Raw genomic sequence first — 24,998 nt, 5'->3', positions numbered from 1 at the left:
TGAGTTACAGAGAAACTTGCACCCCCCATCCCCTTCAGCAACTTTCTCCCGTCCTCACTAGCCCTTGCTGGCCCAGCACCCAGATTTCCATGGTTAGTGCTTTCTTGGGCACCAAGAGGTGTGCCATTCTGTTACTCCCTAGACTGTTACACGATTTCCTAGCTCAACGTCTAGAGGGGGAGAAAAGGCATGTAAGCCAATTTCATGTCAAGTGGTCTTTTTATACTGTCCTTTTCATATATGCACATGACACATGAAATTAAAATGTCTGAGGCATGAGTTAAATATCTTGGGGTCAGGCATTAGTCCTGACATCAGAATTTAACGGAGAGGAAAAATGGTCATTCAGCAGAATTGAGACAAAAAAGAAATCAGCAAGCCAGGGGTAATTTCAAGCTGAACACGGACACCACCACTGACTCTTGATGTCTGATGTTTATGTTTTATGACATACTATTTATGTTTTTCAACCCTTCCTCTGGGTGTCCTGGCTTTAGGAGATGAGCGAACTTGACTCCAGAGCCCAGGCTCTGTCCTCCAGGGGTGGCAAGAATGCCAACTCTGCTGATTCCTCTCCTTTTCTTTTGGTCCTACGATCGAGCCCCGGGTGCCGCTGGCCGCCAGGCACATGGTTCCTGCACTCAGTGGCTCAGTCTAGCAGGGGGAGAAAGGCAAGTGAGGAAATTCCATTCCAAGTATATGTATATGTATAACTGAATCACTATGCTGTACACATGAAACTAACACAACATCGTAAATCGACTAGACTCCAAAAAAGTTTTACGTCAGCACTAGTGACCTCCAGGGCTGGATAATCCTTTGTTGTGGGGCTGCCGCGTACTGAAGGATGTCAAGCAGCATCCCCGCCCTTAGATACCAGTAGCACCCCTTAGATATCAGTAGCACCCCTTAGATACCATACCACCCCTTAGATACCATACCACCCCTTAGATACCAGTAGCACCCCTTAGATATCAGTAGCACCCCTTAGATACCATACCACCCCTTAGATACCAGTAGCACCCCTTAGATATCAGTAGCACCCCTTAGATACCACACCACCCCTTAGATACCATACCACCCCTTAGATACCATACCACCCCTTAGATACCAGTAGCACCCCTTAGATACCATACCACCCCTTAGATACCAGTAGCACCCCTTAGATACCATACCACCCCTTAGATACCAGTAGCACCCCTTAGATACCATACCACCCCTTAGATACCAGTAGCACCCCTTAGATACCATACCACCCCTTAGATACCAGTAGCACCCCTTAGATATCAGTAGCACCCCTTAGATACCATACCACCCCTTAGATACCATACCACCCCTTAGATACCAAGCACCCCTTAGATATCAGTAGCACCCCTTAGATACCATACCACCCCTTAGATGCCAGTAGCAGCCCTCATCCTAGGTTGGGATCACCAAAAATGTTTCCAGACGTTGCCAAATCACTCTCCTGATTGAGACCCACTGGTTTATAACTTAGTGTTGGTCACCTCCAGCTAAAATGGAAGCTCCAGGAGGGCAGGAATCTCGGCCTATTTATCCACTGTTGATTCCCAAGCCCCCAGAACAACAACAGGCGTGGAGCATGGGAATGAAGGAATATTTATTTAAACACACGCACACACAACAAACAAACATTTCAGATTCTTCCATTAGGAAGTGATCAGTATTTAATTTCACCTCACTTTTTATGGATTTTCATCAAAATAAAATAATGGTAATGATAGAAAATTTCAATTTCAGGAAGGAACATTTTTCTCTGTACCTTACACAAATATTTTTCTGAAAGGCATTTTAGAATTGATCTATTTCTTGAAAGAATACACCGTATTTTTATATTACAAAAAGTGACATGACACTTTTTCGCACATTTCCTTTTCTCTGTCTCCCAGTAGAAAAAGTTTATTATGAGTATCGACCTTAGAAGGTAATTGCCTCAAGGGTATTACTGCTGATGCCATTTTAAGAATGAAGGGCAGTGCTACTGAAGAAGGCCAACACTCACAGGCAAGGAGGAGAAGAGGAAGAAATTCATTCCCGAATGGACTTATCCGTCACAGCCATCAGCTTCAACCAGAGTTTAATTTATCTCAGAGAGTGGGTGGGCCTGCCTGAAGGGTGCCATGTGATAAAAGACAGTAGAGAGACAGTTCTCAAGGAGGGAGGGGGTGGGATCTTGTATTCAATCTACCAACCACCACAAGGGAAAACGTGCCACTGTCTGGAGACGTTTTTGATTTTCACAACTAAGGGGAGAGGCAGGAAATTGCTATTAGCATCTGATGGATAGAAGCCATGGATAATATGAACCATCCTGCAATGCACAGGACAGGCCCCCACAGCAGAGTTATTCAGCCCAAAATACCAAAGTGCCGAGGCTGAGACATCCTGCAGCGGAGCACGATGTTGAACAGTGTGGGACCTAGTGCCTCTCTGGCTGAATCTGAATTCCTGATCCATCACTGTCTAGTTATTCAGCAAACCTATTTCCCTTTTCCTCCTGGGCACACAGGTATTTATGTTAGCCTCCCTCGAGTTAGGGGTCGCTACCTGAAGAGCTCTGGCCCATGAAATGTGGGCAAAAGTGCTGTACCCCACTTCTAAAACTGGCCCATAAAACTTCCTACAAAATCACTCATCTCTCTTCCCCACCCCCTTTGGTAAACCAGATGGAAGGGATTTAGGGGATGGCAGAGTCACCAGACAGAAGTAGCCTGGGTACCCGAATGTCTGTATGGAGAAGGGACAATGCACCTCCCTCCATGTGGTGACCCGCACTAGACCATGATGTGAACAACAGACAGACTTCTACAGAGTTAAACCGCTGATACTTGGGGGTTGTTCAGGCAGGTGGACTAGTCTAGCTGTGTAACCTACTGCAGGTTCCTTAACCTCTTTGTGCCTTGATTTCTTCCTCTGTTGAATGGTGATAATAATACCTCCTCTCCCATCAGGTTGCTGTGAGGATTAAAGTCTTTAAAATAGCATCTGGCATCTAATAAAGTTTTCCCATCTGTAGGACCACCTTCGGTGACACCATATAAAGTGACTGACGGCACTATACGTTGATTTATATAAAGATGTGTACCCACAGGTTTGCTTTTATTGCTTCCCAACATGGGTATTTGTTTGAACTAACTAGAAACTAGAAAGCTAGGCTATTTGTGTTTTGAGTCTCAAGTTTGAATTCTTTTGTACAATGCAGTTCAAAAAATTATGATTACTCCATGTTATCTTTATTACTTTGATCCTTACTTCATTTAATAGACAAGTATGAAGCATCTACTGTACGCTAAGCATTGTGTTAAGTATTGGAGATATAACTGTGAGCAGAAACAGACATGGCCTATGCCTCCATGGAGTTCAAAGTTTACCTGGAGAGTGAGGCATTAATCATATAACACCCAAATAATTATAAAATCTAATATATGAAAAATGTTACATGGGAAACATTCTGCTAAAGCAAAGAGACCTGGTCTTTGGAAGGATGGGAGGAAGGCTTCCCAGGGAAGTCTCTTGAGCTGAGTTTTGAAGGATGAATAAGAATAAACTTGGGGAAGGGGGGAAGGAACGGGAAGAGAATGCTAGGAAAGGAAACATCATGTGCAAATGTCCTGAGGCAGAGTACATCCAAAGAACTGAGGGAGGCTGTATGTGTATGGATCATAAGAAGTGAGGGGTGGAAGGCAGTGAAGGCAGATAAGGCTGGAGAGGAGTTGGCAGCATGGCCAGGTCATTCAAGGCCTTGTAGGTCATTCTCAATAATTTTCATATTTGTTCTAAGGTTTTTAAACTGGGTGAAGTGACATGATTAGTCGTGCATCTTTCTTTTTTTTCTTTTCTTTTGCAGTACGTGGGCCTCTCACTGTTGTGGCCTCTCCCGCTGCAGAGCACAGGCTCTGGACGCGCAGGCTCAGTGGCCATGGCTCATGGGCCCAGCCGCTCCACGGCATGTGGGATCCTCCCGGACCGGGGCATGAACCTGCGTCCCCTGCATCGGCAGGCGGACTCTCAACCACTGCGCCACCAGGGAAGCCCAGTCGTGCATCTTTAAAACCTCATTCTGTACTCACTTAAGAGAATGGAATGGAGGTAGGCAAGGGTAGAGCCAGGGAACCTGTTATATTATTTCTGGGTTTTAGAGGTGAGAGCATGGTGGCAGAGATGGCTGGATTAAAGGGACACTTAGCACATAAAATCATCAGCCTTTGGAGATGTATTAGATGTGGGAAGCGGAGGTGAGGGAGGTGTCTAGAATAGCTTTCAGGCCTTGGTTTCTGCAACTGGACAAAAATTAGTGCCATTACGGGACAGGGGCTAATGAAGGTGGACCACGTTTGAGGAGAAAATGTCGAGTTTGGTTTGAGATGAGTATGCAGTGAACTAACTTCACATCATCTTTATTCTTTGCTCATAATATGATTCTCCTATTTTCATTTCTATGTATTCATCTATTTTCTCATTTAACAAATCATTATTAAGTACCAACTATGGGACTCACAGTGGTGATGCAGACAGTCTTTCAAGGAGCTTATGGTCTAGGAGAAAGCTATGAAAACGGGTGATACTGTTAAGAGCTACGATAGGAAAAAAATTATTACTTAGACATAGAAGAGTGCCCCACACCCAGAATCGGGGGTGAAGGTTGGAAATTATGGGAGGTTTTCTGGAGGAAACGTCTCTGATGCAACATGCAAGAAGGGAGCCTAAGGGAAAGGGTATTCCAGGCAAGGGAAGAGCACGTGTAGACAGGAGACAAGAGTGCACAGAGAGTTAATGAGGTCAAAGCAGCTCAGCGCGGCCAAAGCCCACAGAAGCAGGAGCTGGTGGGCCAAGCTAGGATTCTGGGTTTTATCCTGAGAGCAGAGTATTCTTAAGGCTCTTTTCCATTTTGGTCATTATTTGTTAAATTTCCAATTGTCTTCTCTTTCTCCTACATTCATGTACACACACCCCTAAATTTCTATTATCCTTTTTTATTCCTAGATTAACACAATATCAAACACTCTGCAAAACTGAGAAGTCACATGAGATTTCTGACTGCATTTGGAAAACCAAGAGATCATGTTATAAATCCCAGAGCTCATTAACCAGTTACTTCTGATTACTTTAAACCCACTAAAATCACTCTCGAACCATCCTAGGGAAACCCTTTTCTAATTGTACCAAACAACTGTTTCCAACTTGACAGCCAGTGTTCTTCACGTCTTACTTTTATACTATCATTAAAGAGATGTTGTCCACGTGGCATGACAATTTTCAAAGAGAAAGAAATCCCCCCGCCCATAACATTCAAGACACTTGTTCAATTTTTCACCTCCCAATGGCACAACAGAACTGCCTACACTATTCTCTTGGTCCCACTGAGGTCTGGTTCTTAGGTTTGCTTTGTTCCAACTGTCCCTCTGCTTTTTCCTCCTTAGTTCTCCTATCTTGAAAGCTCATTTTCCACTGATCACTCTCTTTTTTCAAACAATAATGCCAGGCTTTCTCACAGAAAACTACTTGTGGTTTTTCAAGCACCCCATTCTGTTTCATGTCTTTATATATATATTTATATATATATATATATATATATATATATATTTTTTTTTTTTTTTTTTTTTTTTTTTTTTTTTTTCTGTGGTCCGTGGGCCTCTCACTGCTGTGGCCTCTCCCGTTGCGGAGCACAGGCTCCGGACGCGCAGGCTCAGCGGCCATGGCTCACGGGCCCAGCCGCTCCACGGCATGTGGGATCTTCCCGGACCGGGGCACGAACCCGTGTCTCCTGCATCGGCAGGCGGACTCTCAACCACTGCGCCACCAGGGAAGCTCGTGTTTTTATACTTTTACACATATGTTATTCTCTCTTTTTAGGATGTGCTTCTCCCTTACCTACCTGGACACCTGTCATCCTTCAAGACCCATCTCAAGCATTTTCTTCTTGTGACCCACCCTCATCTCTTATCAACCTCCTTCCAAATCTGGAGGATGGAGCACTCCCTCTTTTAAGTCACACCCAACATACTGTCTACAATTATTTAAAACGGTGTACTCTCAGAGGAATGGATAAAGAAGAATACTCCTCAGCCATAAAAAGAACAAAATAATGCCATTGGCGGCAACATGGATGGACCTAGAGATGATCATACTAAGTGAAGTAAGTCAGACAGAGAAAGACAATATCATATGATATCACTCATATCATATGATGTGATATCATATGATATCACTCATATCATAAAATTAGGGGAACCTAATTTTTAAAAAAAAACAGAAACAGAATCACACATTTTGAAAACTAACTTATGGTTACCAAAGGGAAAGGGGGGTGGGGGAGGGATAAATCAGGAGCTTGGGGTTAATATATATACACTACTATATATAAAACAGAGAACCAACAAGGACCTACTGCATAGCACAGGGAACTCTCCTCAATATTCTGTAATAACCTATATGGGAAAAGAATCTGAAAAAGAATGAATATATGTGTAACTGCATCACTATGCTGTACACCTGAAACTAACACAACATTGTAAATCAACTAGGCTCCAACATAATTTAAAGTAAAATAAAATGATCTATTTACTAGGTAAGGTCAAGGCTGTGTCTGATTTATCTTTATATCCCCTGTACCAAGACAGTGTCTGGCAAGAAGCAGGCATCAAATTAGTGACCGCTGAATGAATCAATAATTCAGTGAGTGAATACCAAAACATGTCAAAAAACCTTCTCAAATATACGTGAGAGATGGCTGAACGCCGCCATCCCACATGCTACCATCTCTCATTTATTATATAGTTTAAAATACCTGTAAAGGTATGATTCTCAGTTCTAGTCCCTAAAGATCCTGATGGGTGCCCAGGTGCTTCAGATTTTGAGAACCCTCCTGAGAAACTTTGTTCTAAAGCCAGAACATGAGGAAACATAACCAGCATGAAAATGAGTAGGAAATCTTCCTCTTCCATTTACCTGTGTCCCTTTGAAGTAAAACAAACCCCAGGCACACAACATATATTTCATTGATTCTTCCACCCATCCATCCGTCTAAAATTTTTGAGACCCTCCTACACTGTGCTAGGCACTCTCTCGAGCAGGTAAGAAGCAAAGTGAAAACCTGCACGTACACCAGACTCTACTCCAGGAGGATTTAAAAACAAACAACCACTTGTGTAAGAAACTTCAAGATGAACAACACAGGCACAGTGAGGGTTTAAATTAAGAGTGGAAACACATCAGCTTTCATCTGTCTTTTTCTTTTCAGAAAACATGCTAGGTCCTGATCTCTGACTTTACATGAAATCTCGCTCAGTTCTTATTTCCCATGGAGGATTTAACTAGAATTTTGAGGGTGGGCTCTGAGTTTCACGTCTTCTTCAATAACCCTATTAAACATTCACATAATGGGGCTTGTTTGGCATCAATCTAACCTGTGCGGATCCAAAGTTTGGCTATTTCAGTAGTTTAATGGAGTTGCTTCCCGTGCATTATACGTTTTGATGCAGAGCATCTATTCTTTGATTTTTCTTCTCTCCTTCGCCCTCTAGAAGCCCACAGGCTTTAACTGATTTTCTGTTGCTGAAATGTGCCCCCAGCTTGCACTCCCTGCAACTGCCACTTGGTTTATTTTTTTGTCAAAGTTGGCAACCTATTTTTTTTAAAATCTGTCACCCCTTTTCTTCCCTTCAGGCAAGTCATTTTTACTGAGGCTGTTGTTATATGGCTGGAACAGGGAGAGCCAGGAATTCCTGAAGCCTGGCTGGGATCAAGGCCAGGCTGACTTGATTTATCCTCCTTTTAAGAGGCTGTCTTTGCCTGGTTGTTTATCGTCTTTGGCATGGTTTTCTCTCCTACCACCGACCCTGCCGTCCGGCCATGATTTCTTGTCAAATCAGAAGCTTCAGAGTTAATTCTTTATCACTTTCACAATTCCTCAAACACTCAATTACTTGGCTAACCTCCCTCCCCCAACCACACATGTAAAAAGTGACAAATTACTGTTCAGAGACTGACAGATGAGCCAGGAAGCCAGCTGCTAGGTTTTGTGGCTTTTCCTGGGGCAACTTGGTGAGTTTTTAAAGAAAGGGGAGCTGAAAGGTGAACTGAGTTTTTTTTTTTTTTTAACTCAACAATCCCTCTTTTTAATAGGGCAAGGTGTAGACCAGCTTCCTTACCTGCTGGCTTAAGGCAGATGAGCCTTCAGGGGGCTCCAAGCACTGAGCTTTGGCGAAGCCACAAGACAGAAGTCTGGGTCTCTGAATCACCACGCAGAATGTGGTTCACCAACACACACACGGACGAGCGTTCAATTGTGTTAAGTCGCTGAGACGTGGGGATTGTCTGTTAGAGCAGTTTGCTTACCCTGACTAATATAAAAGGGATATGAACACTCACAGGACTGTCAGGGGAGAAGGGCACTACGCTGTTCCTTCCAAGGAATCAAAGGCGCGCAGAGAGGGCTCTACCACAGCTGCATGTCCTTAGTAAGACAAGGGCTTTCACGGGAAACACTCACTGGTGGATCCTTTGCTGGCTGAAAGGGGCAGTGTAGCAGTCATTCTCCTCCAGGTCTGGCAGTGTCTCCTTGTCCAGCCTCATTGGCTTCTTAGGTAACCATCTCCGAAAACTGCTTATTTGTTTATCGATCCTGTGGTACATGAAAGGCAAGACCAAAGGGTACAGCACGTCAGCATTGCCCCAAAACACGGGAGGGAAGTCTCCACAGAGCCGTAAATATGACCCCCACACTGCAGGCATGCTCACTGCACTCACGAAACTCCCACTCAACAGACAGAAAGAAGAGAGCCGAAACTCAGTGCTCTTGGGATTTCACCAAGGGGCTTTGATATGATTGTCCATGATATCACAGCTGTGAGTCATATGTCTACACATGCCAGTGAATGACCAAGGAACAGAACAAGGCTGGAAGGCTCTGGAAAGGAAGTGGACAGTCCCTTAAGCAAAGCAGCGGAGACCTTAACTTTGTCCATCCTGCAGATTCCAGAAACTCATTGTGTGCTTGGAAAATCTCCCCATCTGAGGTCTGGGAAGAGCTGTAGCTATAGTTAGCTTTGAGTGAGGGGTGACAGTGCATCCCAGGGGATGGACCGTACACAGAGAGCCCAACGGCACGATTTGCTTCCTGCCCCTCACACCTTCCCCAAGCAGGCTCTCAGCAGATGGCATGCTGTTTAACTTTCATGTCTCTTTTCAAGCTGAGACATGAAAGTTCTCAAGGTGCTGGGGCATCATGACACACGTGTGTCACTCTGGCCAGGGCACACGATGATACCAAGGCAAGGGAAATGACACTGTCTCCAAAGTGGTTTTCAAGCCATGGTTCTCCCCCCCCCCCCGCTACCTCCCTGTTCCCTCTGATTTCTGCTGATGAAAACATCTGGCTTCCAAGTGACCAGATTCTCACCCACTCACGGCCAACCATTAGAGGGAGCAAATACCACAGCAGACTTTTAAATGATTATGCTACCTCAGGTATCTGTACCCCTGAAATGTTTTTTCTCCAAGGGCACATATCAAATAGCATCTCTGTGAAGCAGACTGAACAGGTACCATTCGCGTTTTACACATCACAAAAGAGACCCAAAAGGGTGATTATCCAGCCAGTGAATAAAGCCAGAACCAGATGGCAGATCCCACACTCTTGATTTTAAAGATCACCCCCATCAAAGTAGTTGATAATGGGAATCTTCACTTAGGGGCTATTCAAGGGACACATTTCACTGGGGATGAAAATCTTTAAATGCCTTCTAAGTCCATTAACTGACAACATATGGAATTTGGGTATGTTTTGTTTCTTTTCCCAATTAAAATCATTTACATGGCAATTTATCCTTTTCCGTGAAACTCTCAGCTGAAGGGATTATTTTTTATATAACCAATCAACTTCAAAATGAAAAATAACAGTAATCTTCTCTTCTACCACCTTTTATCCTCAGCTTTGTTCCAGCCTCACCACAACCCCCCACTCTGCCTGGTGGTGGCTGTCTTTTTTCCAGAGTCCCTGAAAGTTCAAACTGGAAAGAATCCTCCGGCTTCTTTAAGACCCTCGTCTCCAAGAGGACCTGTCCCCACCACATATACACACACAGAAGTAAAGACCCTACTCAGGGTCATGTACCCAGAAAAGAATAATAGATTAGAATGGCCCAAAGACTGAAGAAAGGGAAAAAGTTCCCATCTCCTTCATCCTTCAAGTCCACCCCATTCTCCCCATCATCTCTTTAAAGACACTTAAAATACAGTGAGATGATAAGCTTCAGAGAGGTGATATGACACAGTGGTTGAGAACATGAACCCTGAGGCTGGAGTGCCCAGATTCAAGCCCTGGCTCTGTAATTATTAGCAGTGTGACCTTGGGCAAGTTATTTAACTTTGCCATGTCTCAATTTCCTTATCTGTAAAATGGGCATGATAACGATGCTCAATTCATAGGGTTGTGATGATTAACTGATCAATACGTATACAATGTCTCCAGAACGGTGTCTGGTGCACAGTGAACACTGGCTATTATCACTATCTTTTCTTTTTTCCCAAAGACAAGCATTTGAGCAACCAGTTTGCCTCTTAACATTTTTGTCCTTCTGCCTTTCAATTCAAAAGGTTAATTATGCTTCACCAGCATCTATCACTCGTCCAAGTTCAATGATATAGTCCTTAAATTAGACTTCCTAGGTTAAGCTGGTTGCCTTCCCTGTGGCTCTTGGCTTTATTTCATCTGATTGCCTTAAAAGTTGTTCACGAAAGAAGACTTTGGCCCAGAGGTTTTCCGTAATAGAGCTTTCACCTCCCACATCTCTCCAGTCGGCAGCACTAATCGGATTACACTTTGCAAAATTCGCATTCTCACAGAATCTGGGCTCTGCGTGCAATGACTATGAATTAAATCCAGATGGGTACAGTGCTCAGTGTGGATAAAAACAAAGCTGTAAAAATTCAGGCATAAATACTCCATGGGAACGAAATGGTAGCTTTCAGCAACCAGCTTGTGGCATCACAATTTAAGTGAAATGTGGAGATGGTGGAGAGAGAGAACAGAGTATGAAAGTGATGAGTTCATTGAAAAATGAGGAGGGGGGGAAAGGAAGTGAGAGGAGGCTGCTTGGCATGGTGGAAAGGAGCTGGGATTTGTCCTTGGAATGCCTAAATCCTGGCTCTGTTGCTTATCAGCTGTGTGACCTCCCACACATCACTCACCTTTCTGAGCTTTATTTTTCAAGGGTTTTAAAATGGGGTCATTACGATCATCATCATCTTATTGACCTCACAGCGTTGCTAGGAGGCTTAGAAAAGAGGACGTGCATGAAATGCTTTGGAGAAGCTGCTAGGCAGAAAGCAGTGTTATTAATAACTCCTTGAGGACCATGGAGGCTAAGGTAAAAGGGATGGAAAGGAGAGGAAGTGGGCTTTTGAAACACTATGGTAGAAGAAAGATATTCAAAAGATATCTTAAAAACAAGCCCCCTGAGACACTAACTGGGGGTGGAGGGTGTGAACCGGTCTTCATCGGGGCAGCCTGAGAAGAAACAGGAAGACAAAGCATGGGCTGTCTCGGTCCCACCACACATGCCAGTCCAGGCTGTGTGCTCACAATGGACAGAAAAAATGTTCAGATGTGAGCAGCAGCTTGTGTTCTCTTCCGGTTGGCAGAAAGGCCCCCCCAAAGATTTCTGCACCCTAATCCCGGAACCTGTAAATATGTTGTGTGACATGGCAAAGGGACTTTGCAGGTGTAAGGTGATGGGCCTTAAATTAAGGAAAGCATCCTGGATTACTCAGGGGGATCCATTTAACCACGAAGCCATTTAATAGCAGAGAACTTTCTCTGGCTGGAGACAGGAGAGATGAGGCAAAAGGGAGGCCAGAGAGATTCAAAGCATGAGAAGGATTCAACCGGCCACAGCTGGCTTTGAAGATGAAGGGGGGCAGGAGCCAGGGAGTGTAGGCAGCCTCTAGAAGCTGAGAAAGGCCTTTGGTTAACAGCCAGTCGGGAAACGGAGACCCCAGTGCTACGACTGCATGGCCCTGAACTGTGCCAGCCACCTGGCTGAGCCTGGAAGCCAATTCTTCCCCAGCGCCTGCAAAGAAGAGCCTGGCTGGCTGACGCCATGATTTCAGCCTGTGAGACCCCAAGCAGAGAAACCAGTTGAAACCTCCCCCAGCCCAGACTTGTGACTTGAAGAACTGAGATAATAAATTTGTGCTGTTCTATGCCGCTAAGTGCGGGAATGTATTGTAACAGCAATGGGAGACCAACACACCTCTCCAGTCTTGGGCCCATCTTCCCCTTGAGACCTGACCTTGGCCAGCCAGGCCCCCATGGGCTGAGACTGACGTTCTACACGTTGCCCCTACCTCCCAGGTAGGTGGCTCGGGGAACAAGGGGTCTGTCCCTCTGTGGCAGGATGACGAATGGTCACTCTTCCACAAACCCACTCCTGTCCCCAAACTGTGCCACTCAGACATCAGTGAGGACCCCTTTCACCTTGCAAAGGAAAGACACATAGTGCAAAAGCCACCAGGTTGGAAAGCATGAGACTTAAGCTGGATGCCTGGGACAAGCCTTTTATCCTCACGGGGCCCTAGTAGCCTCATCTCTAAGATGAAAAATCAGATGCTTTCTCAATACATGGTGGTGACTTCAGCAATAATATCTTGGCTCTACCATTTTAAACAAACTCGAGTTAATAAAGAGTTTTCCTTTAGGGATGTCTCTGGCGGTCCAGTGGTTAAAACTCTGCGCTTCCACTGCAGGGGGTGTGGGTTCGATCCCTGGCTGGGGAACGAAGATCCGGCATGCTGGGGTCAAAAAAAGAGCTTTCCTTTTCAAGAGGCACAGTGGATAACCTTTCATATAGAATGACGACTCTGGAGTCAGCTGGAAGCGGATTCACATCCTCATTGCCCAGAACGAAAATGGTGAGTGTCACGCTGGGGAAGGGACTAAACTCCTCTGAGCTAATATACCCATTACCTAAGGAAGTGGGAAGGATAATGCATAAGTGTTCGCACAATGCCTTGGATGGACAAAATGCTCAATGAAGTAGTGGTTTCTAGGATGAAGAAAATGATGATGACAATGAACTTTTATTAACCGAGTTCTCAACAGACGTTCAAGAGCTATGATTCTCCCTTGTATATTGAGGTCTGTGCTTCCATGTCTCACAAACATCCCTAAACAGGCAATCCTGATATTTACTTAGGTCTGTAAAAGTCAAGAAACCAACTAACCAGGAAGCACCCCATCTGTCTCTTCAACATAGGAGCAGGGCTGATACTTAGTAAAATGTCCTCTGACGGGGAAGAGGAAACATCAGCTTAATGAGGGAGCACTGACTTTGGTTGGATACACTGTCACTCTCTTCCATTTCTGCCATTTACTGAGCAAAAGCTGCCTCGCAGACTGCACAGGCACCTCAATAAAGATGGATCATCCACTTGGGCATTTGTGCCCTTGACCTGTCAAGGTAATATCTAGACTAAAAGGTGAGTTACTTTCTTAAGAAAGTCGTTCTGGTGGTAAGTTCAGGGTCCTGGACCAAATGCCGGTTCATGACAGGTGAGGTTCTGCATAGCTGGAAAGAGCTGCCGGCACAGAACAAGCACAGACAAATGGGCACAGACCTGCCGCTTCTTCCAGGCTGTGCCTTTCCAGGGTGTTCTTGGAAATGTGCCTCGGGAAGGTCCTTGTTAAAACAACTTGACCTCCGTTGTAAAGGTCAAGTTATCTCAGTTGTAGAGGGGAGAGAGACAATCTTACCCACCTTCAGGAGTGGTGATGATTACGGAAAAGGCCACATGCAAAGGACTTCACCCCTAACAGGCTAACCTGTCTGCAGGCTTTTATAAATCGCTGGCTGTGCACAGAGTCCCAACCTGGATGCTGAGGGTGTACCCTGAAGAAGCAGAAAACAAGGACCTTTCCCTGGAGCCACTAACAACCCAGGAGGGAGTTTGTACTAAGGACAACTTAATTAGGCTGAATTAAATGAAACGGGCTACTTCAGAGACACCTGCTTTTCCCCAGACCAGAATATTATAATAATAGCATTAGGTTTCGAACAGTTAGATTACATTTTCAGAGATCACGTGCCCAGAGAGCACCTACAGATGAGTACCCTGTATTTGCAGCCTCTCCTTGGATAGCTAGGGATCTTGGGAAGCTACTGCCATTCTTTTAGGTCACAAGGCTGCTAACTGGGGCACAGCTTAGAAGAGTCCAAAGGCTTTGGAACATTTACGTATGTTAATTTGTTTAAGACGAGGATGGAAACATCCAAGCCGTTTTGTCATGTTGCCTGTATACTCATCAGATAAGATTACGATGGCACTGAGCGTATAATGCAGTAGGGACCAGCATTCCTTCTGCCAAGCATCGCAAAGGAGAACATCAGGCAGGATGTGCATGGGGGCGTGGAGGCAAAAAGAATGAGCAGTAATGAGACTGCAGCTACAAGCCACCCACAGTCAACAGATTTATTACTTTGTAAGCATATCTTCTGCAGATTATATTTGTACGATTTGGTGAAGGCAAAAAAATAATAATAGTAAGGCAGAAGAACGATGATAAATTTCCTTTCCTGACTGGATAGGTAATTTGTAATACCTGTAAGTCTGCCCAAAGGTAAGTGTTGAAGCAGCCTTTAATAAACCAAGTATGTGAATGAAAAGAGCATTTACTCCAGAAATACATATCTGAATTACATGAGTGTGCTTTATGACGTCAGGTGACCTTTCATAAATAAAGATATTTGTGAAATGACGCTCTATTTTTCTGCCTGCTCAGAAACTTCACAATTTCTAATTCATCTCTCTTATCCTGAAAGGAGGTAGGTTTGTTTCAAGGGTGCTTTCACAGATTAATGAAGTGGAATATCATTTGTAAGAATGAAACTAAAAGCTCAATTAAATATCCATACGTAGCATGACATGAGAACTTTAGAACACTGGAAGTCAATATTTTACTACTGATGTACAACTAGGATAACAAGTTATAGATGTGCCCTTCAATTTGTAATGTCATCCCTGGCTACAAAGAGACACACACTCTTCATCATCTAAATCAGGCTGTTCTGAGGTGAAGAGTTAAAGTAGATACAAAATTTTCTGACAAACTGCATTTAAAAATTTGCACCAGACACTGGGCTTCAATAAGTTATACCACCAAACTGATGTCCCAGATTTAATCCTATTGGTAAGCAGTAAAGCTTAAGAGGTCATTCTGAATCAGTGTGTCATAAAACCATAGTTCGGACTTTTTTCCCCTTTATTTTGACCCAGAGTCTTCCGGTGCCTCCTAAGGCCTAGATTTTTCTACAGTTGTAATGTGTGCACTTAAGTAGTATTAACATTTTTTTTAACATCTTTTTTGGAGTATAATTGCTTTACAATGGTGTGTTAGTTTCTGCTTTATAACAAAGTGAATCAGCTATACAGATACATATATCCCCATATCCCCTCCCTCTTGCATCGCCCTCCCACCCTCCCTATCCCACCCCTCTAGGTGGTCACAAAGCACTGAGCTGATCTCCCTGTGCTATGCGGCTGCTTCCCACTAGCTATCGGTTTTACATTTGGTAGTGTATATATGTCCATGCCACTCTCTCACTTCGTCCCAGCTTACCCTTCCCCCTCCCCATGTCCTCAAGTCCATTCTCTATTCAGGAAGTAGCATCAAGTTTTCCAGGCCCAAAATTAGTATTTAGTAAGCTGTTCTTCCAGTTCCAGGAACAAGGGTTTCCCCAGCTCTTATTCACTCCCAGCCTCCCTTCTATACACATGGAGTACCTATGAGTCACGTGGTCACAGCCTCCTCTGCTTTCCTCCTCTTGCTCCTGTTCTAAGGTAGTAGTGACCCCTCACTGCCTCTGATTCATCAGGACCCTGTCCATTCTCCACCAGCTGTAATTTGGTTTCTATTACCCTCTACTCCGTAGTCATCATTCTCAAAATGTACTAGTTCCAGACCAGCAACATCAGCATCACTTGGGATCTTGGTACAAGTGCAAATTCTTGAGCCTCACCTGTGGCGATGGGCCCAGCAACATGAGTATTAAAAAGCCCTGCAGGTGATCCTGACGCACGCTAAAGTTTGAGAACCACCACTCCATGGAGACTGCTAGCACGGTGGTTACCATGGTGACCAAAACTCAATTCTCATCTCTCATCCTTCATCAGTAGCTGAAGAACACCCCTTCCTATGGGAACTCATACGTGGTGCCTTTGGCACTGCCTTCCCTTAGTTCTCCTCCTACTTCTTAAATCGTTCCGTTTCATCCTCCCCCATCTCTTCCTGTCTCCTTAAAGCAGACTTTCTGAGCAATTGGTACTGGCCCTCTTCTCTTCACTCCCTGCATCGTTTCCTGGGAAATTCCATCTACTCCCCTGGCTAAGGTCATGACCCCTATGGCTCTGTCTCCCAAACTGGGTTCTCTGGCTTTACCTCTAGCTTCAACTGCTGTGCCATCAGTTTCAAAAGCCTTCAGGACACCAACACCTCAAAGACCTACTGTGAGTCAATGTAGAATTATTAAAACAAAATTCACCACCTTCCTTACCACACCTGTATCTCTCTGAATTTCTACTCTTCTTTTGCCTCCCGATCCCTTAATACGGAAACCTCTTTCTATCTGCCACCATCTCTTGTTTTCCAAATACCTGCTAAGTCCTTTTGCCTATAATTTCACAATCTTTCTCATATATTTTGCTGTTTACTTTGTAGACTATCTTTTGGCTATTCAGGGGGAACTACAATCTGAATGTTTTAGAGTGAAAGCTAAAGAGAGAGAGATTATGCCTTATTTTAAGGAAGCACTTTCTAAGTCAGGTGTTCACAGATGGGTTTAGGAATACGCTGTCTCCAGAGATGTTCAAACACAGGCTGCCTGATGATACAGCAGAGGTTCAAGTAGCCGATGAGTGGTTAGACTTGATGACATTTGATATCCCTCCAACCCCGAGATTATATGGGTCCTTTTATCACCATTTTCTTTCAAGCCCTCACCTCTTCAGTCCCCAGTCTGTGTCTGACACTTCAGGCAGTCCTGGTTTTTCTATACTTTTCTTTGTGGTCTCCTTTTCCCCCAAGCAAATTCTCACACCTGTGTACGGAGATTCACTCATTCATTTGCCCCACCTACTACATGCTAGCTGCTGGAAACAAGGAATTGGATGAGCCATCCTTGCCTTCATATACCTTCCAGGTGGAGAGTTGGACATCTACATCATAGATTACAGCACAGGCCCAGTAATCTGTGTTTTAATAAGCCCTCCAGGTGATTCTGATGCTGGCTAAAGTTTGAAAACTACTGAAATAGGCTAAAGTGTGCACCAAGTTTTTGTAGAAGGTCATTATATGAAAAGGGATTCGTCTCATTGTGGTGAATCCAAATGCCATGGCAACTGCCTGATGAAAGAAGGATTGCTAGTAAGGATGCTGCTCAGGGAAATGTTTGGAAACCACGTCTTAGTTTCTTTAAAAGCCCATTCTCATGTCATACTTTGTTGAGTGCACGTGTATTTGAGTAACTCACTAAAATATATCAACTACTCTTCTACTTATCCTTCTGCATAGCACATTAACAGAGTGAATAGGAATCTTAAATCTCACAGAACTGAACTCTAAGATTTTCAGACAAATGCAATGGTATCCAAGTTTAACTATCAGCTCAGCTCAGGGTGAATGGTTACATAAGACCAATTAAAAGCTTGAAATTAGAATGCCAATGATCACCACAGAGTCAAATTAAAGGACATCACTGACGCCTCCCTTTCATCCCTGGCTTCTCAGAAAACAAGGAGAGACAAGCTTAGGAAGGATTCATAGCACAGTAAAGGCAATCTTCATCCAGTAGTATTTTTGGGGAGGAGGGGTAAAAAGAGGGTAGGAGGGCTTCTGAATAAGGTCATACATCTGCCTACTTTATTAACAAACTATTACTAACATAGGCAGGCCCCACCCAGAGGGCCAAGAAACCATCTGCTTTTGGAGAGGGTGATTGTCTGCACTTAGATTTCAAGTTACTTATAGCAGAGGGAGGAATCTGTGTGGGGAAAAGAGTAACATTCAGACCAAAGATGCTTTCTAAACAGCGGGCCTTTCTGGTAATTTATCTAATAGAATGGGGAGAGAAAAAACCCCAAACCCAGCCTCAGTAGACTTGCAGATAAATTCTGTCCTCCCAAGTGTGAAATCACAGGGAAGACTCTAAGAGGAACATTTCCATCTTTGCTTTTTTTTTTTCCCTAGGCTATTTCCCTAACCTGAAATAGCGATTTTTGGCACGGCAGCCGGCTTTCCCGTGTGACAAAGGCCCGTCTTCCCCAGCTTGTATTCCTTGTCACTGTTGGAGCGCACAGGCCAACAGCTAAAACAAACGCCGTCATGACAGAGCATGCTACTAACCTGCTCATGAACTTGTACCGGCGGGGCAGGTAATAGATTTTTCTCCTGGAAGAACAGCAAAAATGAAGCCAGTCGAGAAGAAAACCCATCGTCAGTTACAGTTTGAACTAGCAAGGAAGGAAAGGAGATTGAAGATAGAAGCCTGTAAGAGGTGAAGAAGAAAAAACTAAAAAGAGATTAACAGTGAGAAATGTAGTGGGAACGGAGGGCATGCATTTTTTGAGTCATGAAATCATATGAAATCGTCTCCATTGATATCGCCCCCTCTCCGTGTTACCATCATTGTTTACGGCTGCTCTTCGCCTACAGAACCTGTGCAGAGCAATAATTTGGAGCAATTGGTATTTGTAGGAATTCGGCTGAGGTCAGCTCTTTTTTCAGGAGGCCGAGATGGGTTGCCAGCCTGCTGGCAACATACATAATTTAGTGGGCACAGGATCACATTAACTAGTATTTATATAGCGCTTTAAGTTTAGAGAATGCTTCTCTCATGTGATATAGGCAAGGGTAATATAAAACTACATATTCATATTTGACAATCAGTACGGGAAAGACACTAACAAATAGGTGTCAACATCCTGTTATGAATAACCACACTAGAACATACTGCCTAACCCCTGGCCCTCAGACAGGTGAATTTAAGAGATACACCAAGGAATCCTGGGAAAAAATCTTTTTAAAAATCAGACTTATTAAGGATCTGTTGGACTTCTATACACCTGCATTTTAAAAAGCATTACAAATGTAAATTCTGGGTGTAGCGTGAATGGAGAGCACACGTATCAGATGCTTTGTTAAAATGCAGTCTCCCTTTCTATAGTGTGGGCTTCAACCAATGGGGTGGTAATGAAATGAACACGGTTTGTATGAATTCTGAACCGTTCCTGAGATATCTCACTTAGAGAGAATGGGAAGTTTATACACCAAAATTTATTTTGCATATCTGTGAAAACATAAAAACATATCCCATGTTGTTAACAGGCAAATTATAGAGACAAGAGAAAGATCAGTGGCTGCCAGGGGTTTGGGTTGGGGGGAGAAGGGATGAATAGGCAGAGTAAAGGGGATTTTTAAGGGCAGTGAAACTATTCTGCGTGATACTATAATAGGGGGTACCTGACACTATGCATTTGTCAAAACCCATAGCACTGTACAAGGCAAGAAGTGAACCCTAAAGTGAACTATGGACTTTAGATAGTAATAATGTACCAATGTTGGTCCATCCATTGTAACAAATATACCACACTAATGCAAGATATTAATAATAAGGAAACTGTAAGTAGGGTGAGAGGGGGTATATGCGAACACTCTGTACTATCTATTTAATTGTCTGTAAACCTAAAACTGTTTTAAAAACAGTCTATTTAAAAAACCCATATCCACGGACATACAGGTATTTAGCAGAAGCAGGCTTTATTGACAACTTCCCACAAGAAACCTATTACTCGACTTCCTTTTAAACATTGGAGAAATAAAAATCCTAGGAGACTAAACCTGGGGTTCAGAAGTGCAGTCTACAGAAAATAATAAATAAAGATTCTTGGAGGCATTTAAATAGTCAGCTAAATTGACATTTGAACATTTTGGTGAACTGACATGGCAGGACAATTCCTGCTTTGGAAATACATATGTCTCCATAGACAAACAGACAAATAAGCTAGAGTTATCTGTCTAAAACACCGGACAAAATGAAAGCATAAATTTTAAATGCACCAAGTTGCATCAAATGAAGCTATGCTTAGGTAAACTCACATCAATATTAATGAGGCCAATTAGTGGCCACACACTAACAGTATTTCCTCCTAAAATATTGCCCTGTAGGAATTCCTACGTTTAAGATTATTATTCATAGCTATTATGGTTTTCATTTTATTGCCTGGATCACAGTCTCTGAATACTGCATAAGAAAAGTATTAATGCTGCTTGCAGGCAGCATTTTTCTGCTATGTAATGAGCACACAGAGGTATTATCTATGATGCAGCCAGGCGCTTCAGAGACGAAATGCTTCCAGGTACTAAGGGAATTTGCTCATGTTTCTACAATCTGCTCAGGTTCTGTGCTTGAGAAGTGTGTTCTGGCAAAAGGTTTTATGAGGTTGCTACTGGGGAGGGGGGTATCAGTTTCACTAGGTTTGACTACTGTAAAACTACTACTACTATCAAAAGGTAGACTTTTTAGCTCTGTGGGCTATAAGATGTTGGTCTGATATATGACTCTATCTAAGCATAGATTTATTTTTGGTCCTTATGTGTGATATAGTATTGATTCACATTGATAAATAACTGAAAAGTTTAGAACTATGTTTGTCTCAATTCTTTCGGGAATTTTGCCTTAAGGAAAATAGATGCTAGAAATCCAGCCTCTATTTTGAATTGGTATTAGGACATAAAGACCAGTAAACAAAGAAAATAAGGTGCACCAAGGAGATATATTACAGCCCTATGAATGGAAATTGCCCTTCTCTAAATGTGTTCCTAGCTCCTCTTCGTTTCTAAGAATGTAGATGGTTCTTTGTGTCGATAACTTTCCACAGCTCATTAAGAGGTACATTTTAGAATTGGCAGTTTGTCTAATATCTGCCCACTGACTTGGTCTTTATGGGCAAATTGTGAACTGAAAGTATTTAATTCTTTAGTCCCTTTGGAACTGTCCTTGGTACTACATCCCTCCACCTCCTTTGAGAGATTCCATTATTTCCACATATCTTGGCATTTATAACTTGAGGTTTAATACTTTATTTCATTTCCATCTAGCCAATGATCACTTTTTCTTAATCTATAGGGAAAATAAGAATATTCCCTGTAAGATGGAGGAAAATTAATCTCTTTAAATAACTGAGAAATCCATGCAAAGTGTTTTCTATTCCCCTAGGAATAAATATCAATGCTTGTGCAGTATTTATGACCTGATTTTTTTAAATTTAAAAATAGGTTATTTAAAGAAATAAGATCAAAAAAAAATAAATAAGATCACATTTTCCTGAAATTTCTTGAACTTGTTTCAATGGAAGTAGATTTGAATTTTTTTCTGGAAGGGACCAGTCAGTAAGGACCTGCACCACTGATCCTGGGGTCTGGCCATTCAAAGAAGTGGTACACAAGGGTTTCTAAAAATGGCACTTTGGAAATGAAAACGCCACTTGGAAAATATTTCTTTCTCACAGGCAGGTGAACTATGTGCCCTTCTAAGGACTGAATTAGCCAGACATTTTCACAAAAAGCCATGAAGCCATTATTAGCCATGAGGTACTTATTGCATTTCCTAAACACTTAAAGGATTTTCTTAGAGTGTTCCAGTCCGCATTTCAGTTTTACTTGTTTTGAGAGAGGAGTACATTAGTAGCAGAGAGAATGGGGGGGCGGGGATACTTTTACACCTACCTGAAAGGCATTCTTACATTCATTTGTTCTGCATATCTTCCGAGCACTTCCCATGGGGCATGCAACTTCACAAAGATAATGTCACTATTTATTAGAGAGGACTGAAACAGAAAAAAGAAACTAAATTGAAAAGTATATCCAAGTCTCCTATGGTTTCAATTGAGTTGGAACTTAGAACACATGAACTTGTACAGAGTTTAAGATGGGGGGCATTCTTCAGCGACAAGCTGGCTCCTTATGTGCGCATATATCCACTCAACCAATACACCACTGTGTGGCAGGCACTAGAGAACCAGTTTAGGAGCAAAAGAGATATGCACGGCATTTACATTCTGCAAAAACACACACAAAAGGAGACAGGCAAAAACAAGTTAAAGAGAGAGGGACAGATTCAGAGCTACGAGTATTCTGAAGACAACAAAGTCTTAGGAGGAAGAGTTGGGGTAGGGTACCCATTTCTTTGGGCAAGGGCCAAGGAAAGTCCTCTCTGAGGAGGGGACATGTGAGCTGAGATATAGAGAAGGAGCCAGCTGGATAAAGAGCATGGGATGAATGTTCTGGGTGCCAAGGCCCTAGGTTGGGAAATAGCTTGGTATGTCCTATGGTCGAGGGACAGGGAGGCAAGTAGACGGGCTGGGGTGGATTAATCATGGAGACCGGAGCGAGCAGAGGGTGGAAAGGTGGGCAGGAACATGTAGTGCTTCACAGGCCACAACAAGATGGTTAAACTTTATTCTAGGGCCACGGGGAAGTCATTTTGATTTAGGCGTTCAAAGATCACTGTGGCTACTGCGTGGAGGATAAACAAGGGAGAGTTACAGCGAAAGCAGAGAGAAAGAGAGAGGCTCTCAATCATACAGGCAAAAGCAATAGTTGGTGGTGGTGGAGATAAAGGGACCTAAGGGATGTGAGTCTTAAATCTGGGTCAGTATCAGCAAGGGTTTTTCAAAGGACTGTGTTCTTTGGCCCCAAACCTTTGCCTCCTCTGGGGCTTCTTATCAACACAGAACTTAGACAAGCAAGTAAAACTAGAGCTTCATACTCTGTTAACCCCCCAACACATTTTGATCTATGCCTCTGACCAAGGGGACATCTCCAATTAGGAGATTTCCTTCAGAAGTCATTTCCCAGGGGGAGGGCTGAGTTGTGGAAGGAAGCAGAAGAAAGATGAGAAACAGTAAGCCAGAGCAGTTTAAAATTAGCAAAACGGCCAATTATTTAGCCATATCCTTCTCACACACAGTCGTTCTGAACTGCATACTATTTAAAGTTTTACAGTTTAAGAGTATCAATTTAAAATTTTGTAGTTTAAGATATGTTAGGCCTTTGTGGCTGAACTCTCCCTATAATAGTATTTATAAACAAGCCAATATTTTTACACAGCTGACAAAAAAAGCTCAACTTTATGCTTTAGCTGGGGTGCATTTGCACTACAGGGAATTGTTTTTATATTGCAGATGAAATGCAATTGTAATTCATCTCTTGTATTTTCATTCAGGGTCTTCTGGTTAGGCTTATATAAATAGTGTACTTAATTCATAAGAACTCCTCAAGATATTATGAAAATCAAGCTGGTGTCAACTACAATGTTCTCAGGGACTTTGGTGACACTGAATTTCCCATGGGGCGGAGGGCCAAGGCCCAAATCCACAATGGTGGTGGTGGGGTACCCTTTGATATTGGTTAGGAAAATCAAACTTTCTGGCAGTTTGGGCTGAAATAAGGTTTTATCTTTCAGCTTAGGATAAGCAGACCCCTGTCTCTAAGCTCCTTGAGAACAAGGAAAGTTTCTGTTATTCACGGGTGAATCCTCTGGGCCTAGCACAGTGCCTACTATAGACGGTACACTCAACCAATATTTGTCTAGTGAAATGTGAATAGTTAGTCCTGGCTCCAGTGAAAGCTGGGAGTCCTATGAAGCCAGAAGTGAAGAAGATTGACTCTTGGAGCCCACATAGCCGATTACTGCAAATAAGGTGCCCACGCAGGGAACAAACACGCCAGCAACCACTGAAGAAGCAATGACTAGGGCTGTGTCTCTTTGCACAGACTGGTTTTCTGTTTAGTAACCTATTACCTCCCTGCACTGGGTTCTTAGAGCCAGGTAGCCAGGGGTAGTGTGAATGAGCTCATGGGTGGCAATGTCCACACAGGAATATACAGAAACACAGCACACACACTCTCCATCGTGTCCCATTCATGTCTGTGGACGCGCTGATGCCTTGATCTGAGATGTTCTCAAAGCTTATCAGTTGAGCATTCTTGTGCTTTGGAAAAGATTGCCACTTGTTTTTCCATATATAATATAGTTTTCTAAGTTAAAAAGCAGAAGAAAGATTATTTTTCCTTAAAATGGGCCTTTCTGGGGCTTCCCTGGTGGCGCAGCGGTTGAGAGTCCGCCTGTTGATGCAGGGGACACGGGTTCGTGCCCCGGTCCGGGAGGATCTCACATGCCGCGGAGCGGCTGGGCCCGTGAGCCATGGCCGCTGAGCCTGCGCGTCCGGAGCCTGTGCTCCACGACGGGAGAGGCCACAACAGTGAGAGGCCCGCGTACCGCAAAAAAAAAAAAAAAAAAAAAAAAAAAAAATGGGCCTTTTTGTTTATACTAAAGATACGCTTCAGAGTCTGGGAAGGTTTTGTAGCTTCCTCACTTGGGAGGTTTCATGGTAATACCGGGAATGCTTTAAATTCACCTAGCTTTCTGACAAGGTTCTCACTTCCTGCTATTTCTTCTCTCATATTCCCATGAGAGAACGAGTAAAATTGTGCAAAATAAAGAAGATGGGAATGTGACTGATTTACAGAATCAATCAAACCTTGATTTAGATAGAGGATAATCTCAGAATATACTCTCTTCATGGAATTACTGTGATTGCTAGTTTTACAGAAAATATACACTCTATTGCAAGGATAATCATTTTGTAGATCTCCCATGAATGTATGAAAATATTAAGGAGAATACAGTACTACATTCCATTTAGGGCACGTTTTACGTGCCATACTTCTGTGTGTTGGAAAAGCCAAGTTCATCTGAACACATACTGAGTCAACTAAACTTCTAATGTGGGATCTCAACCATTTTCTGCATAAAAGAGCAACTGCTTTGATTAATTCAGCATAAAAATAACTCCATTTTCCTATTATTTCAATTAGAACAATAATTATAAAACCATCACTCTAGTTTTTAGTTGCTTTATAA

General features: G+C 43.1%; 1 protein-coding gene across 1 annotated transcript in view; it reads right to left on the bottom strand.

Moving 5' to 3' along the window:
- The window catches only part of ANO4 (anoctamin 4), a 215,727-nt gene that overhangs the window by 139,240 nt on the left and 51,489 nt on the right, over positions 1-24,998 (bottom strand). The window contains exons 4-6 of the mRNA XM_069541243.1: positions 21,800-21,900; positions 18,419-18,463; positions 8,513-8,644 (exon numbers count right to left, since the gene is read on the bottom strand). Of these exons, the coding sequence (XP_069397344.1) occupies positions 8,513-8,644; positions 18,419-18,463; positions 21,800-21,900 (278 nt within the window). The remainder of the gene's footprint in view (positions 1-8,512; positions 8,645-18,418; positions 18,464-21,799; positions 21,901-24,998) is intronic.

The sequence above is a fragment of the Delphinus delphis genome, chromosome 11 (genome assembly GCF_949987515.2).
Source record: "Delphinus delphis chromosome 11, mDelDel1.2, whole genome shotgun sequence".
NCBI classification, from domain to species: Eukaryota; Metazoa; Chordata; class Mammalia; order Artiodactyla; family Delphinidae; genus Delphinus; species Delphinus delphis.
Note: the sequence above shows the minus strand (reverse complement) of the source record. Positions and strands in the feature narration are given on the sequence as shown.